The sequence below is a fragment of the Nilaparvata lugens genome, chromosome 6, assembly GCF_014356525.2.
Source record: "Nilaparvata lugens isolate BPH chromosome 6, ASM1435652v1, whole genome shotgun sequence".
In the NCBI taxonomy this organism is placed as follows: Eukaryota; Metazoa; Arthropoda; class Insecta; order Hemiptera; family Delphacidae; genus Nilaparvata; species Nilaparvata lugens.
In genome coordinates, this window is record NC_052509.1 from 52,776,591 (window position 1) to 52,795,586 (window position 18,996).

Consider the following 18,996-nt stretch of genomic DNA (forward strand, 5'->3'; position numbering starts at 1 on the left):
CTTGTACGAGTTATTCACCTAGTATTCGTCTATTGAGCGGAAAACGAATGTTACACATGTATAGCACCTAAAATACCAAATAATTGTCTCTTGGATGTTTGTTGAAGCATGGAGCGACTTAGCGGTATCGACCGCCATTCCTTTGTTTTTCAGCAAATAGCAATGATTTTCGCGTATCTTTTGCCCAAGTCCCTAAGAAAAAACTCATAAATAAATGAAAGTTTCCGCTACGTTTGATACGACTTTAGAGAGAGAAAAAAAGAGAATCGATTTGCCGGTCCAATTGATACGAGACAGAGAGGCTATCGAGTTTCATTTTAATAATGTTTTGCCAGTCAGTCAGTTGGTTAGCAGTTTGGACAATACTGTGGCGTAGAGAAAATCGAGTCAGCCGTCAGTCACCCTTGGCTGCATCAGAATGTTACTTGCAATGCCGTTACCTGTGCTGTTAATTCAGAACTCAATTAGAGTCGAATTCCTATCCAGCATGCTGATTGGGCAACGTTAATCAATTACCATGAAAATTCTCTCTCATTCTCAAAGTTCACCGAGGAGAAAATGCTACGGAATTATCATAACCGTAACCGTCGGGAAATTGTTATCACTGAAATTATATGCAAGATGACTTTAAATTCAATGACCTTATCAATTGCGAGTAAATTCGTTTTCATTTGTACTTTCAATATTGAAAATTATGTTCACTGATTCAATTAGAAAGTTTTGAGGGTTTATTGGAGATCTTTATGAAAAATAATTCTATAAAATCATTCTAAGTAATAATTGATTTAATTAATGAAATAAAATCAATTTAATAATGTTGTTGAAAATCTGCACTCTGCATTTGTTGAAAATCACTGACAAAGTATCTTCAGGAACTTCATCGTCAGTATCCTCTTGCATCTTCAACCAATGACTACGCTTCTCCAGTCTAGTCTGATCATTTGTGAATTGCAATAAAGATTACTAGTTTATTTTCAAATCTTACTTGGTTTCTAATAGTTTAATAGAATAACAATAACTCCTCATCACAAACTGAAGGATCCAGTAAAAACTTATACAGGGTGGGTGAAAAGTCCAAGAACGTCTTAATATCTCATACACAAAGGTAATTTGACGGTGGGTGTGATTGGGAATCCCACTCAAATTGAAAATACTACTTCACTATGACTTTAAAAATCTGGTCCGCCATCTTGATTGAACGGTTTTACTAATGAATAGATAAGTTTGCTGGATGATACAAGGAGAGAATCGTTAAGTTTCAAATCATCTTGTTGTGAGAAGTGATAATTATTGTGAAATACTGTACTTGAATTTTGTTCGTTTAGTGGGATAGTGGGTTTAGTGGGCATATCAAGTGTGATATGCATTAGATACCAATTTATTGCCTGATGAGTGATGATAATTATTGAGCATTTTTCTCTACAAGAATCTTTGAGAAAATGAAGTTATTCAGAAGTATCCAAGTTTCAACAGAGATTCAAATCCAAGAACTCCAATTACTTCTATTACTTCAAGTAATTACTCCAAGTAATTCGCGAACGTCACGTAACGAAATTAATTACAAGTGTTGTAATTTGTAAATGTTGCACTCTAATTATTCGAAAGTGTAGCTATTTTCAAAACGAGTTGAAATGTCTCGCTGAAAAACCTGGAATATCCACATGAATGACCTTGAACTTCAATGATGAAACGTTTTCCCCGGTGAGATTAGTTCATGGATCACTGAATGCAAATAGCGGCCAATTTTCCATTCACTGATAGAAGAAGCGCACTGTATTTTTAGTTGATTCACTTCAAGAAGAAAGAGTGTTACCTAACAGATTAACTGCTTTTTGCAATAACAATCTTTTGCAAGCAGTGTCACAGATGATGCATGAAATCTAATAAATTATCGCATGGGGAAGATGAGCCTTTTCTCAGCTAAATGAGAGCTCATATAATAGGTGATTGTACCAAGTCATTCTCTTCACCTTTCATCATCATGAAACTTCGTTCAATCTATCCTGTTCTCGTTTCGTGAATGGATTTGAAAATGAACTTTCGACATTTTTAAAAATTCTAGTGATGTAAGTTTAACAATTATTTGTAATTGTTTAGATTATTTATATTAATTCCAACTGAATTCATAATATTGATTTCTGTCTCTTCCAATGTAATAATGAATTAATACAAATATGAGTTGATATTAGTATCATTCCAGCATCGGCGAAACACAGAGTGGTTCTTTCAGCTCCTCATTTATATGAAACTAATAAGACAATTTTGAATCATTATCATATTTAGTTTGGAAGGGAATTTACAATAGTCTCCTTCTAATTTTCTTGTTCCTTTCAGTATACAGTTTCATTCTCTATTTTTCATTGCTTTATGAACTTTCGTTCATTTAATCTCTTCATATTCTTTTCCTCCTTCATTTCCCTTATCTTCTCTCTCTCATTCTCCTTCCTTTTCTAAAAACTCCTTTCCTACTTTCTCTTCTCTTTTCTCTACTCATCGTGCTCTTTCTCCCTGCCATTCCCCTCTTCCTCCTCCTTCTCTTCTCCTCCATCTCCACCATCAATCCTTTCTCATTCTTCTTCTTTTCTTCTAACTCTCTCACTCCCTCCAAGAAAATTTCCCAAGAATGACTTATAGATAGTTCACATTCCATTTCACAACCAATCTTGCAGTGTACTCAATGATTATTCCAGCAATGATAAGCTTACCTATCAATTATTAGGTATGATCAGTAGGTGACACCTGTGATAATTGCAGGTGTAATATAGACGCAATTGGAAGAATCTCAACTGTTTCAGCAACACTGAACAAGTTGCTGATCTCAAAAGTAACTAATCTCAAATCTTTTAGCAACAATAATGTTCACCCACCAATTATGATGTGTGATCAGTAGGTGACACCTGTAGTAATTGCGTTTAATATATAGACGCAATTGCAAGTGGGAAGTGAACATAACGGTAAGTGAAGAGTGGAGTGGAGCCGATGGAATGTCTGTCAGTGTCTCCCTTGTCTGTCGCCTCATGAAAATAATATCAGACCGGGACATTTTGTGTTATCACAGGCCTATCATCCATCCAATAACTGTTACTTTCCACTGTTATTACACTGGAAACAGCGTTGATTGTGTTGGACAGGTAACGGATTGTTGACACGAATATATTGGATTACTATCGTAAGATCGGTGCCGGAATTAGAGGCAACAGCTGTGACCCGAATACTACTTATCAACTTATTGGACAGGCGAAATTCTGCAAAACTTTCCCGATAATAGTGAAATTTATCGAAGCATCACAGATTTTTCAAAAAGTGATAAATGTGCTTATTTGAATCATTTGAATCTTCAAACTCTTTCACAGTTTCTTCCAGCCTAAATAAAATTGCTGACTATCTTTTATGTTTTCAATTTGAATGGTATTCCATAACCAATTATAATTATAATAAAATTATCATGAACGTGCTATAGATTATGTATAATCAAATTCAAATTCAAATTGAGTTTATTCACAGAAATCATTACAAAAATACAGTACACATGTATAAATAATATAAATACTTGTGAATTTTCCCCACATAGACAAGTCTGTGTGTGGGGAAAGAGTTCTAATGAAAAACAACTTTGTACTAAAAAGAAAATTATAAATATGTACAATATAACTTGAAAAATAAAAGTTGATTAAATTTAGTGGAGAAAGTATATATGTTTTGAATTGAAGTAGAACAATATAACTATTATGGTATATAGCTTTAACATGGCACACAATATAAAATTCAGAACTTGAACAATGATAAATTATGAGCAATATATTGATGATATAATATAAATGATGATGAATACAATAAAAATATATACATAGTATCAAATCGGTAAGGGGAGTAGATGAGCTGATCAGCGATAGGCCTATCCCTGCCGGTTTCAAATAACCACATATTTAAAAATCGTTTGTATATGTTAAGGCTAAGGGGTTCTTTTTGCTTTATGTAGGCGGGTATATTTCTATAAAGAATGTGGCATATGTAATGACCAAGAAATGAATCAAGATATCATTTCAATAAAAATTCGATTTTCAAGATCATTATATCATCTCACTTTTTAACTTTCTCGAGAAATTAATCCAAATTATAGTACTGTTGTAGATAACTGATTACCCTTTGTTTCCTCTGCTTCCCCTATTTGTTTATTTTTTCTCATGAAAACATGACCACAACTGTTACTTATTTGCATGTAGCACTTACACTGTTTCATGAGTAAGAATCATTATGCTGACATGACGCAGCGTGATATCTCATCTACATGATCATCATACTTTCAATAAAGAGTATTATTCAAAGAATAACCTTCAATATAATATTTGAATCATGTGATCTATGAGCCTCAGGCTTTCTATCAATGAAAGTGACAGATTACGTCCTCGCGGCTCACCATCTCAGACAAACTCACTCAATGTAACCGAGCATGACATTTCATATCCTTTCGAAAGTTAACAGTGACAGCAGCTTTCGATCGTTGCGCAGGTCAGTTATCGCAGAGACGATTTGAAATGCAGGCAACATTTGTATTGCAATAACTGCTCCAGTAACACGTTCCTGTTGGAAACTAAGAGAGGGTTTGTTCATAAGTTGAGAAAGACATGAAGCACCATGTAAAGTCTCATCAGTTTCTGACAATCTAATTATTATTAAACGAAAATCCTAATTAAATGCTTTAAATCACCCCAAAGACTTCTGCTACTGCAAATATTGACAACAGGGATAACGGCCAGCCCTCCAGGGATAGTAGCGCTCATCGAATTTCCATCTAGCTGTTTACCCTGCTGTCAATATTTGCAGTAGCAGAAGTCTTCGGGGTGAATTACAGTATTTAATTTGGATTTCTGTTTAATAATAATACTTAACAGGGATAACAGCTAGATGGAGATTGGATGAAAGCTAACATAATTTATTCCTTACAATCTCCTGAAAGTTGCTAAAGTATCACCAAGGTGAGGATAGGTACTCCTACAAGTATCGTCAAGGTGGCGAAGTTCTCACTTATTAGTTTTTAGCAGTGAATGACCTTGTCGACTACTCATCACATGAGCGATGAAGGTTAATGATATCGAGGAGTCTTGTTCTTTATCTGAATGGAAGAGGCAAATCACTATCAAGGACCGTGTAAATGTACATGGCTTTCTATTTTCAGAAACAAAAGTACTTCAGAGCGTATGATTCCTTGAATTTCTCTCAGAATTTTGTGGCGGCTGGAAACTCTTTGAACACCCACAAACAGTTCTCTGAATCGATGGAAACACTATCAAGGTTAGTGTTTGATTTGCAAATCAGAACATTTCATTTTGCAAATCAACGTTTGATTTGCAAATCAGTACTGACACATAAATCGCTAAGTATCATTATTGAACGTTATCGTTAAATTGGATCGAGATCGAGTACTGAACAAGAATTGTTCTTGTTCGAACAATTGTTCTTGTACGATTATCCTTGTACAATGTTCAATGTTGAATTGTTCTTGTACAATTGTTCGAACTTGTTCTTGTTCGGTTTGTCTAACAAAAATATTTCACACAAACTACACTTTTCGATTAACTGAAAAAATGGCTATTCCCTATTTGAGCAATATAGAAATTTTAAAACATCTTTGATTCCCTGTATGATTGTCAATGATACTCAATGATTGTACCCAAGTAGTATAAGCAAAATGATAATATAGCGGCTAGGGAAGTAGTGAGAGTGTCCTACAATAGATTTCCAACAAATGCGAACCATTCAAGTTGACCGTATTGTTAATCATACAACGATTCCTTGATGTAATGTAAAAATTTGTGTATCTGGAGAAAATTGGATTGGCGAAAAGGTTGTAAAATTGAATCTGAGAGATAAATTATATTAGATCAAGATAGGCAAGCAACTAAGAAATAACATGTTTTACAAGAATTTAGCTGTTCAAGATGCTATACAAGAGTAATCCATTGAGAGATGGAGAAGATGCTCATCCTTCTTCCTTCCTGCTGTTGACAGGATGAAGAGGATTTGCACGGGATATGTCACGTGATGCGCCATAAACGCCACAGACGACTATTTTTACAGACAGTGCGCTGGGCATGGCTCGTATGAGAAATGACTCGAACGCTAGGATACCGGTTTAGCGTCTATAAAGAGAACTTGTAACAAATCGAAAAAAGATGGTTCAGCCCCGTGAAGAGATCAGCGATCTGTACAAGGCGTGCGGAAGGATGAGAGAAAGACATAACAGGAAAGAGGAGAGAGAGTGAACGGGTAAGAGAGGGAAAAGGGAGAGAGAGAAAAAGAGAGAGATAGAAAGAATAAACACGAATGAGAGTGATCAAAGTGTGGGTGTATTGAAGAGAATGAAAAACCGAATTTGGGTGTGGTTAGACACAATAAAGGAGAGGTGAAGGTCGTCATAAGAAGACGAGAAGAAAAAGAGGATATGGAGAACGGTGGAGACTGGAAGATTCTCACTATAATGTATTAATAAAGTATGCAAAAATGAAGGAGAAGTAAAGTAAACGGCTGAGTGTGAAGCTTGAATGAAAGATATCATGTTATCAACGGTAATCTCTCATGCTTAGCGAGTTTAAAAATGTTAAACATTATAGAGGGTTTCTTTCGTTCATTAGGGCTGAAGCATAGAAGAAGCGAGAAACGAAAATCGTGATGAAAGATATTCGATAGCAGAAATTCATTAAAGTTTCGTTCAGTTATCAAGTAGTAGGAGATACAAGAAACATTCAAGGTAGAACAAGCGAACATATAGTGCAAACAAATGTACATACACCATAATATCTTGTACTGTGTGCTCACAGGATAGAATACAGGAGAAAGAATAGATAAAGCACTCAAAAATCTTATTTCGCAACAAGTATTTTGAATAATGTAGTTGTCTGCTGAGCTGTGGCTGTGGGCGAATACAAACACATTTGGTAGAAGAATTAATGGTACAAATAAATCAAATTCAGAATGATAAATTGTAGAAGAGATGGGTATTCATGATAGAAGATATTTGTGGTAAGGTAGGTTGTAAACACACAGCTGGTCGATAAACTCGGACCAGTTCCAGAGTCAGAGACAGCCAAGCATTCAGGAAATAAGACCTAGACCAAGGTTGTTGAGCGTTCGTTACACTATCGCTGTTACCGAATCGACTTCTTGCTGGCTTGCAGGCGTCGTGACTGCTTCCATTCGAAAGTACATGTTTTATTTTCCGATGCAGGGTGAAGGTATGGAGCCAACTCGCCATTATTGCTAACGTAAGGTATTATTTGAGAATACAATCTTCAGCTAGAATTGGAATTCATCGTGATAACCAAGAGATTGAGCTAGTATTATGATGATTTGCGGACTGAAGCACATTGAAAATGTACTGGGAAAACTCCTTAGGGATTCAAGATGACTAGGGAGATTACAAAACATCATAACAACGATTACAGGAGTTTAAGTTTGATGGAGATTTGAACGCCACATGGATTTATTTTCTTGAAAGAATGACTCTATATTATGAATTATCTATTCGTGATGGCTATCATTACTTCCCTGACGTGGAGAAACAATTTTAATTGATACTAAATATTTATCCTAAATGGATACATTTTTTGAGGGAATTCAAATGGGATATCACTAAATCACCTTACCAACGTACTCTACTAAGCGTATCAATATCATGATAGATAGGGCAAAACATGTAGCTGGAATTTGCGATGGAATTACAGTATTATAATAGATAGCATATAATAATAGATAGAGCAAAATATGTAGCTGAAATTTTCGATGGTATGCCAAGTCGCCAAATCTTTCCTTTTCCAAATTCTTCTCTCTCTTTTCTACCTGCTCACATATAACTGCACAAACGCTTACCAATTATTACGAGTTTAGTTTGTATAGGTGAATCCCTCAAGCCTTTCCTTGTCTGGGCTTTTCAAATGTTTCATGTGAAGCTGTAAAACAATGAAATCTCTTCATCTAATCGATAAAATTAAGTTGTATATAAGATGTGCCTTACATACAACTCAGGTTTGCCGATATGGTGAGGAGATATCATTGAAATAGAGGTGCTGAATTATCCTCTCTCATACAATATCTTGATTGTTCATTTTCCTTTCTAAGCTATATGTACTAGTTGGAGCATTTTGATACCATATTTGTCCTAAAAGTAACAGTTACTAGCTGGTATCAATGTTCGGTCCATATCTGCAAGCCTTTTCGAGAATCGAACCGAAGGTGACTGGTCGACTAAATAGCAATCAACAGTCTGGAAAAAAGAAAAGGACAGAAGATCACGTTGCAGGTGAGTGCCATTCCCTTCCCTTCCCTGCCCTTCTCCACCCCACCGCGCCTTCCTCGGTAAACAACAGACAGTCTTCTAAATATCTTCAACGGACTCGCATGTATTGGAATTGGCAGTCTGCCAGCATAACATTACCACAGGGCGTTTACATCTTGCTGAACCGTTTTTCTTGCGAATGAAAAAGTTGCTCCTTGATGGGATTTGCATCGGAATTCTGCATTAGTATATTTAGAGAATTTTGAGAGATAGGAAGAGAATTTAGAATTTATGTTTCACGGTATATAAATGAAATTGAAACCTTCAGTGGATACTGGATTCTGCTTCTGAGTGAGAAGCCTTCACCCTATTTCATGATTCCTCAATTTTCTCTGAACATTTTATCACCTATAAGTTCTCTGAATCCGTTGATGTGCAAAACACAATAAATCTTTCAACTCTCATGAAGTTATCTATCTTTTCAATAGCAGTATAAAAAATAAAAAGAGAAATGGAACTGACGAGACAATTTATTTGTCTGATACATATAATTTCATTAAGCTGATGGCATTTTTGATAATTGTCTATTGAATGGACTTTCTAAAACTTTGATCCATTGTATAGCTCAACATCTGATTTCCAAAATATATCTTTCCTTAGTTCCAGATTGGGAGCAATATTGGCATCAATCATATACTCCATTGCGACTGCAGAGTTGACACCTCAAGGTGTTCAAAGATCATTGAAAATATCTATAACTCATAGAATGAGGTACCCAAACCTTGGCATTTGTCGCGCATCTTCCATTTGTGCAACAATAAAAAACATCAACATGTGTGACCAGATTGTTCGGGCAAAAAACAAAACGAGGATGAGCTTATGAAAAACAAGATTCTAGCCTAGGTCATGATAGTGGTTCAGATGTAAACACAATATTTTAGAACAGGATATTATAATTCCATATTTCCGCATTACATAAATATTGGATTATTCGCCAACCGATGTAAATATACGTTCTTGACACATTTAAGATGTTCAATTTCGGAACGCAGTTTGAGTATTCGAAATGAAGAAGCAGCAAAACAACAGCTTAGCTGTAAGGACGACTGGATTTCGCTTCGCAATTCTTCAATGAACTTGATTGCATCATTGTCTGCATTTTTCAGCGCCTAAGTGAAATCTTGGAAGATTACCGAACAGGTGATGATTGAAGAACTTAAAAATGCGTTTTTAGGTTACTATCAATCCCCGATTAATTTGGGGGACAGGGGAAAACTCCCTTTTTATGAAGTAATTTTCCCAATTTGAAAATTAAGCAATTAAACATTTGTTACTTTTTGGAGGAATTGTAAACTCCACTCTGACACATACAATTCAATATTTTCTTCTTTGTTATTTTTTTAATAAGAATCTAAAGTTAAGAACAAATAACAAGATTTGAAACAAAAACAAAATATAGTACAAAAACTACAATGGAGTTTTCGAGTCTCATTGATTGTTTGTTTGCCTGTTGGAGATGAAAAAACAAATTAGGTGGAAAAACAAGCCGACGAATTAGATTAGCTACGATGAGCTATTGATAAAACCAGCGTGACGAATAGCATTATCAATAAGAGTACAACAATAGAGGTCTAACTGAAGAGCAGCAAGCTCGATGGAACAATAATTGGCCGAAGAATGGTAGGTGCGCAAAAAGAGCAGAAGGAGGACCTTGCGAAGAACGAGTCAGGATTTTCGCTCGCGGGATGAGACCTCCCTCTACTCACGGCGCAACGGGGAAGGATGGGTGGGGAACCGCATTGAACTGGTTTGAACCGGTGATCGTATTGGGTACGCAACACATTGCTCCGGCAGTAGCCGCCACGCTACAACCACCGCTTCTGAAGAGTGGTTCCCAACCACAACTGACACTAACTTAAGGCTTCAACCAGCAGCCACGCGATCTCCTCAGCTGACATGTGATGCCTGGATGATGATGAGGCACTATTAAAATGACAATTAACATTCGATCGAGATCAGAAAGTATAGAATGTACAATCGAGATCAGCTGACATGACGGAATGTGCCTGCAGATCGAGTACATACAGACCTCTTTGCAGAATCTTGGACAAAGGCACCTGTTGAGATGCCTGTGGCAGTTCCACTAGATCCGGCTTCTGCAGATTTCCATCTGTCTAATTTTGAGAACAAATTGAGTGCCCTGATAAATGTGAAACATGCAATAGTATCTTAGCATTGAGTGGATTTTCTGATCCTAAGCATCGGAAGATCTGTGTGTTGTCTACTTCTTCATAATGTGAGGCTCATTACGATGACATTTTCTTGAACCTCTCTCTTGACATTCTTTTTGTTTCATTTTCATGGTTGGTAAGAGTGGCAACACGAAGGTAACAAAATAAGGTCATAGTTGAAAAGGATGCAAATTTTCAAAATGCAATCAAAATTATTAGTTTTATGAACAGACATCTCAAAAATATGAGGGATTTTAATGCAGTAGCCTGTAATTTTGAAAGTGGCAATGGAGCTATTTCTACACTGAATTGAAAAATTGCTGTATTACTCGATAATATATTCTTAGTGGTGACGTTTAGTTTTAATATAAGACAATATAGTGATTGAGTAATTATAGGAGTACATTATATCCCACCATAAATAGCATTTATTTGCCAGGTTCCTCATACCTGATCAATTGTGAATTCAAGAAGAGATTCAGGCAACAAATTGAGAACTTCACTTACCATTCATCTTCAATTATTGTGATGCAATGTTCACAGTAAGTCGTGGTCAAATGCAAATGCCTGATGCCTGAAGCTGTCAGGCTTCTAAATATTTGATCACTACCTCACCAATCTCTAAATTCATCTCCTCCTAATTAGCTGTTGTTGTTAGCTGAGACTCGAGCAACAATACATTGTTTAGTAACAATGAGTTTAATTTGTTGTTTCGTGAATTCAGCACCTGTATTGTTCAGTTCTATTGATTTGACCAGTTCTCATTTGACCATGATTTTGAAATTTCTCTCTCAGCCAGCAATCATAAATTCCACTTTTACTATCAGCAAAAAATGCTTGGCCGTTTCCATTTGTACTTATCGATTATTTGATTTCCAGCTTACTACTAAGCCATTCATTATTGCTCATGAAAGTGCTGCTGATTGCAAGCGTTTCCTACCCAAGTCACGAGAATATCAAAGGCGGTCGTGATACACCTGATGTAATAAAGCTCTCAGCTTGAATCTTTCAGTCAAATCAAGTCACGATGTATTTTTTTTGTTACTTAAAACTTGATACAGTAAACTATCTTGAAGATCACTTCGACCTACTTAGCAGCCGACTACAACAGAATCGAAATCTGTAATATTGTAATAATCGTATGTTCCTGTCCATGGTCATACACTTTCAAATTCGAACACATTCTGTCGTTTCCATAACCTTTAACAATAACCATTCACTTTTCCACCAATTGCATCCTTGCAGGCATGTAGACAAGTAATGTATTAACAGAAGCCAAAGTTGAAATCTATAACATGTGCAAGTTTCAAAATAAGAAGTTGTATGTAAATGAAATAGATTGCATGACTGTGTAAGCAAAGGTTGCTACAGAGATTTCTTCAAAGTATAGACCATCATTTATAATTTTATATCATCATTTGAATCAATCTATATCTGGAACAATTGATACATATGTATACTTTGGAGACTATCCGATTTGATTCTCGATCTTATCTAATTATTCAAAGTTCCGGTTTGTGAACTCGAGTCTTGAGCAATTATTACATATACATGTATTTAGAGTAATAAGCAGATTTGGAAAGTTTCCACCTAGTTGGAAGTCAGTGTAATTTAATAGTCTGACATTTAAAATTTGTGGATCACCAGTTCCAGAAACAAGTGAAAATTGTATTCATATATTGTATGCTATAACATTGATGCTATTCGCGAAAATTCACTATTAGTCAAATGTAATAATAATGCTCGTATGGTAGTATATGTTAATAATGCTCCGAATGACATGACTGTCATGAATGGAGACTTGGACAAGTTACAGTTCATGAACTACGGTAATAATTGATCTGCTTTCGAATAAATATATCGATGATAATATCGATAATATACATCTATAGAGTTATTAAAAAGTAACTCGAAATACGCAAAGTGTCCAGTTTTCTACTAACGATAAGAAACAGTTGTTAATATTACAGCTTTTGTGTGATAATGAATTCGACTATTCAGAAATCTAATTGTGTATTCGCTAAAAGTAAGTGCTGCAGGATAAGCATTGTCACTAGACACGGCTCTTATGACTATATTTGGTATATTTGGGGTTGTCTAGTCTCGACCAATGACAGTCGAGCTCATCCTTCATTGGACAATAGCTGGTGGCCAATCATAGGGCTACATCCACACTGTATAAATTTCTCCTCAATGTTTAGGCTTTAATTCTACTAGAAATATAGTATAACAACCGAAACTAGAACCTTGAATTGTTTCAATAAAGACGTTCTCATTAATATGGATATCTACCACAATATAATCTCTACAATAACATTTTACTCGAATATGGAGCTGCTTGGAGATAATTATCATGATCGATATCTACAATCAAAAATACTAAACGAGGATTAAAACTGGACGATTATTCAACTTGGATGATCCTTGATCAACTATGGATCAGCAACAACTCTTGTGAAGCATAAACTTTCAAGGGGAATTAAGTCATAACTAAATCGAATCGTGAGATAATCAGTGAGGATAGCAAGTTTCTTGAGCGTCTCAATAAATTTGTTCAACTTGAATTTTTACACAAATGAATTCTAATAACCTGAAAACCTTCTGCATTGAACTTCAACTTTGACCCTCTCTAGAGTTTCCAGCTAATAAATAAATCGGATATGATGATAATTATTATTAGTTGATATTGCAGATATATAATTTATTGCCTGCATGTAGACTTGTATTGATTGAAAGCCTTTATTGATTAATCATTTAGAACAGCCTGAAGCTGAAGGCTACTTATTCAAGAATATAATGTGAGGAAGCATCTGACAAGTTTTCAATAACTTGAAAAGGATGCGGTCATAAGCGACTAAAACGTTCATACGAGCATCATCGAATACATTCATGATTTGTTGTTTCAACCGAGTACCGAAGAGCCGAGTAGTTCCGAATACATTTCGACTTTCACAAAAGAGGATTCAACAAGTTTTGGTTTGGACAGTATAGTATAATTGGAAATTGGACAGTTTTGGGCATGAGCCTGTTGAGCCTTTCCTCATGTTAAGTATTTGTACACAATGTGATAAATAAATAAATAAATTAACGTCTATTGGCTTGTCGAGTCTTTATATTATTGGAATACAATTTCTCATAAATTATAATCAGAGGAGTCGGCTCTCCAAGTGGTCACCCTGTGGTCCAGCAACGGGAGAAGCTGGAGGATATTCATGTTCCAAATTCAATTGCTAACCCTAGTCGATAGGCTTTTAAATCAAGCCGATAGTCCAAGTAATTCTTCTTCGTGAAGCTATGTGACATTCGGAGTCTCTCATAGTGTGCCGTTCTTACTCTCTCACCGGCCAAAACAGTAATAATAGACAGAATGAATAGAATTGCTGCTTTATTATTCAAGTTAACACAATAAAATATATATTGTTATAGATGAGGCCTTCAGAGGGGTGGCAGAGGCGAGGGGCTTCTAGAAACCCACAACAAAATGTTATAAAAACACACATTTACGGCTTGATTAGACAATAATAATAGACAGTAATCGGCTTCAGTTAACAAGGAATCCTCTTGAAATTTGAAACATAAACAACCTATACCATGAATATCTTCCCATGCTAGTTTTTTCCTATGGTACAGTAGACAGTCAGAATGAAGTGTCAATAGAAGTGTGTGAATGAAATGTTGGAATAGTTTACCTGGAGAGAGGATCGATGAATAGTGCGACCATGGCGACAGCAATGAAGATGCAGCAGAGATAGATGGAGCTGATGGTGTAGATCTCGGAGTCGGGAGGCCTCTCGAGGTTGTCATTGCCGTGACTGCCCCCGATCACGCAGAAGTTGGATCCGCAGTGACGCAGCTTTTCCTCGTTGAAGGTGGTGTTGCCGTGGCCCCCACCGCCCCCGCCGTGCGCCCCCGATGATAGAACTGAAAAAAGAAAAAAATCCTCCAGTAAGAGCTGTGAAATAGTGGGGGTGATTTATGTTATTTTTTGCAATTGTATAAACAAGATACCAGAGACCATAGATATTACGTAAATAAATACCATAGACCAAATGGAAAGAAATGAGAGATTGTATTTGTTGAAATGATAATGATAATGAAGTTTTGGATGTGTAGCTCTCAACGAATTTCCTTCTAGCTGTTTACCCTGTTGTCATTAGTATTGCGGTAGCAAAAGTCTTCGGGGTGGTTGAGACAGCATCTAATTTGGATTTTCATTTGATGATGATGATTGTATAATGGAATTTCTTTTCCCCTACCTTCTCACCTATGTGGTGCTACGTATTACGATATTACGAGATGCTATATGCTTCCGATATTTGAGGTTATTATATTAATGTAATACGAGAAGAAGAATTTCAAGAAAATGTCTAGAGTTTCTTATATCTATTGAACATCATCATTATTGTAAACAATAATTCTTGGAAAATATATTGTATTCTGACTCAGCATCATGTAAAAAGGTAAATTTGAAAAAAATTGTAACTGAAATTGGCCCAAAACTGCCCCTATTTTCAGTTTTATAAAACAATTTGAGATACTGGTTTAGGTTGTTATACCATCATCAATATATGAAAAAGTGACAGCTTAATCAATAAGCAGCAGAATATAATATAGTTTGGATGATGATCTACGCTTGGCCATTAGTTGTTGGGCATTGACCAATGATGTTTGAGCTCTACTGTCATTGGCCGAGAATAGATACTCTTAAGTATTCAGAATATATGGTCATGAGAATCGTTAAACAACAGTTAAACAAAACTAAATAAGCAATATGAGAAAGAATGAAAGAATTTACAAATATGAATAACGAGTTGACTGTAATGAGAAGTTCCTGAACAGAAATAGTTGAATTCAAGATATAGGAAGAGTTGAAGCAAATATGAATGAGCTACTCAATTTTTCGAGTTTTATTCACTCTCAACACATTGCTCATGCATAAATTCTATATAGACTTTGAATAAGTTCTGTAGCCATAAACTAGTTAATTTAAAGTAATTGATATAATTATTTCTCGTGATGGAAAACAGCAGAGAAACAAAGTTGAGAAGCAAGCATAGACCAGGAATCAATTGATATGTCCAATGAGTAAGACAAATTATTCACCATAAACTTAAATAATTATACTGGATAGTTGAATTAATGTCTATATGCTAATTACGTATTCTTGACAAGTAGAATGAGGTATAGTTTTTTGCTACACATTACCAGTTCTAGACTCCGCAATCTTTATAACTGTTAAAAGTTGTTATGCGGTTAAAAATGTTCTGACCTTATTTTTCATGTAATATTTTGCATTAATTTACCTCATTTGGAGAGCATTCGCAATAAATAATGTCTACCTTCCCATTCCGCTGAATAATTAGTGTCAACTCTTACTCTCAAACAACGGTGTTAAGTTGACAGATGAATAATTTATTAATGTTATCTTTTTTTAATCTCTTGTTTTTCGTTAACGTTCTCAAAAGGCGCCAATTCTTAATCAATCATTCTATTCTTACCTGTTGCATATTTTATCAATAATGTTTACCTACCACCAAATCTTAGCTTCAAGCTAGTTCATTGAGATGATTATGATGAATTAATAATTATTACAGAAGGTTATAAATTCAAATCATTCCAAATCCAAATAAAAAACATTTCAACATTGATAATTTTCAAGTTGATAACTTATTCAGATTTTATAGATTTGTTGTGAAATGCACCTCGACAAGTCATATACTGAGGATGGCACTTATATGAGCTCAATAAATTCATCCTCTAGAATAAGTGGACCTAAATACTGAATTCCAGTAAGCAAAAATGTACAAGTAACTAGTTTGACTCGGAAGCTGGTTAGTGAGGTGTTTGCAATATGAAGCTTCGTCTACAATTTCCATTCTTACGATGCAATTTGGAATTGAACTCAGTGGCTGGCTGTATTTTGCATAAAATTACCGCCATTTACAGTAAACGAAGATCGAGGAAGCATTGGCGGCCGGAACAAGCCAATGAGCCTTGAAGGACGAGCATTTGGACAATTTGGTTCGGACAATCGCTCCTAAATTTTTAGCTTCTGGCAATAATAATCAATTGCATCTGGGCAGACGGATGTGCAGACCAATAATACATCTCTCAATCCAATATCCTTCATCCTTGTGCTTTAGTATAGGATAAATTGAGGAAGAAGCAATTCGAATTCCCGCTAATATGATTTCACCCGAAATTATTTTAGATGATTAGATTCCACCAAGTATTTAATGTACAAGCTATACTGTATCTCAATTTCAAACCTTGAGAGAGACCACGATTTTGTTGGAAATCAGTGTTCCAGTAATCGGAATAACTTGCCTAGTCTCATCATTAGTAGGAAAAACCCATGAAAAATTAAGTTTTTGATAGATTTGATGTTTTTTCAACTAGATTTAATGGAATTTATACCGTTACTGGAGACTATACTACCGCAACTGTTTGAACTTGAACGTTATCCATTGACAAACCGCAAAGTTCATCATGTGTTGTTGATTCTCTTGCGGTTTCAACAAATTAACCGAGTGATCCTATCCAATAACGAACCCAATGTACCCAGAACCTGTATTCTAGGTTCCTTGTAACGAACCGTTCGAACGCTTATGTTTAGATATGACGAACTCTACTTGACATTTTCCAATTGGAATGAAAGCTATAGTAGTAGTGGAATTAAGTTCTGATAAAATCACTCATTCTTGTCTTATCAGAAATTTCGGCACATAAGGATGTTACAGAGACTGTATATTCACTATTTATTTATAGTCACTGTAAAGGATGTTAAGCATACGCATCAAATTTACTATCATTTATGTAGTGTTGACATTTCAGATTTTCATACAGTTCTCCTGTAATAGGTACATACAGAACATACAGTTCTCATCATTATGTAAAAGATGCACTCTTCATGCTCTCTCATATTTTGAATATGCTGGAATTATCTCACAATATACGATTATAATTGAATTATCTCGTATATCATTATCTTGTCATATTCTATTCTGCAAACCTAATATAGTTTTTTTATGATGTTGAATGTTTTTGAATTGATCAACATACTCAGAATATGTATTTGTATTCCTTTTCTTCCAACATGAGCGTTTTGCTTGTTCGGCCATGGCATGAGTGCGTAGGTGTTTAATGAGATAATCATAATTAGTCAGGGAATATAAAGTATAAATCACTAGTAGCCCCACTATCTTGTAAATCATAACTATATCAACTACTTGTGAAATATGAAGTATAAATAACCTGTAGCCCCACAACTATGATGTGTAACTTGTAAAGCTAGTATAGTAAACGGTTTTGTGATGCGGTGGCTAACTAGAAGTATCTCGGAATCAACACAAGATTTATTAATTAAACTATAATTCGTTCCCATTGTCAGCTCTCCACCTTCACACACTGAGCTGTGTGAAGATTTTCGCTTTTGTTGAAGCAGCGAGGCCACATGTGAGCTTATCACTCGAGGTCGTAATGAAGAGACACTCTGCAATAGGAGAAGAAGATAGTAGCGCAATTACCCGCGTAATTTGATTGCAGTGATGTAAGGCTGGGCCATCAACATTATCAATTAAGTTGCATCAAGTAAACATGTACATCTGTCATATATACAGATATTAGGAGGATATTGTTTGGATCTGGATGCCTAATGCTTTGAGGATCCAATACTGGTTACTAATGAGGTAACTGATTTAGCCAAAGTATGTTCAGCATATATATTTTCAATGCTTGAGTGTATAAGAAAGCACAAGGGTAGCCTAAGCAGGTTCAGGTCGTGATAAGAAGTTTGGAGAAGGCCATAGAAGGAAGACGGGTCAACCTTGTTTATTTATTTATTTATCCAATATGTAGTTTCCAGTTACCTAACCTCGTACAAGTTGAATTTAGTAGGTAGGAAGTGTTTGCATTAGTAGTGTGGGCTGGAATGCAATACGCGAATCTTCAAGAAAGTCCGAGAGAGAGAAAGGGAGTGAGAGAGATGAAATCTTTTCTTAAGAATGAAAGTAGCTGTAAATTAGCGGTGATACACTATATCACGCGGTCACCAAACCGCGGTGGTTTTGATGCAGTAGGTAGGCTACTGAACTGTTTTGCATGATTTACTATTCATTAATTCATAGACACGTACGATAAGATTGTGTAATTGAGCAGCTATAGAATGATTTATTCCATCGAGAATTCTACCTATCTAATTGAGAGAAGTGAATGAGTTTAGTTCATAGCATTATTATTGGTATCTGAGGTTAACAATGAGCAAACTGAATCAAATTTGTAATAAAGTGGGACAATCAGCTATCTCATGGAACATCTTATTGTAGAGAAAAAAAATAAAAACAATATAAAACGTGTAGTACCCTTTTATCAAAACATTTTAAACAAGTATATTAAACAAGTTTTTAAAATGTTTTAAGAAAAGGGTACTACAAGTTTTATATTTATTTATTAATTTGAATAAAGTAGCCCATATAAGTGAAGTGATTTTAGAGA

The 18,996-nt window shown here is 35.4% G+C and overlaps 1 protein-coding gene across 3 annotated transcripts in view; it reads right to left on the reverse strand.

The window, feature by feature from the left end:
* Window positions 1-18,996, reverse strand: part of LOC111053121 (UNC93-like protein) — a 106,716-nt gene that overhangs the window by 15,866 nt on the left and 71,854 nt on the right. For all 3 annotated transcript variants that reach the window (XM_039431246.1, XM_039431245.1, XM_039431244.1), the window contains exon 4: window positions 14,193-14,424. In XM_039431246.1, coding sequence (XP_039287180.1) covers window positions 14,193-14,424 — 232 coding nt within the window. The remainder of the gene's footprint in view (window positions 1-14,192; window positions 14,425-18,996) is intronic.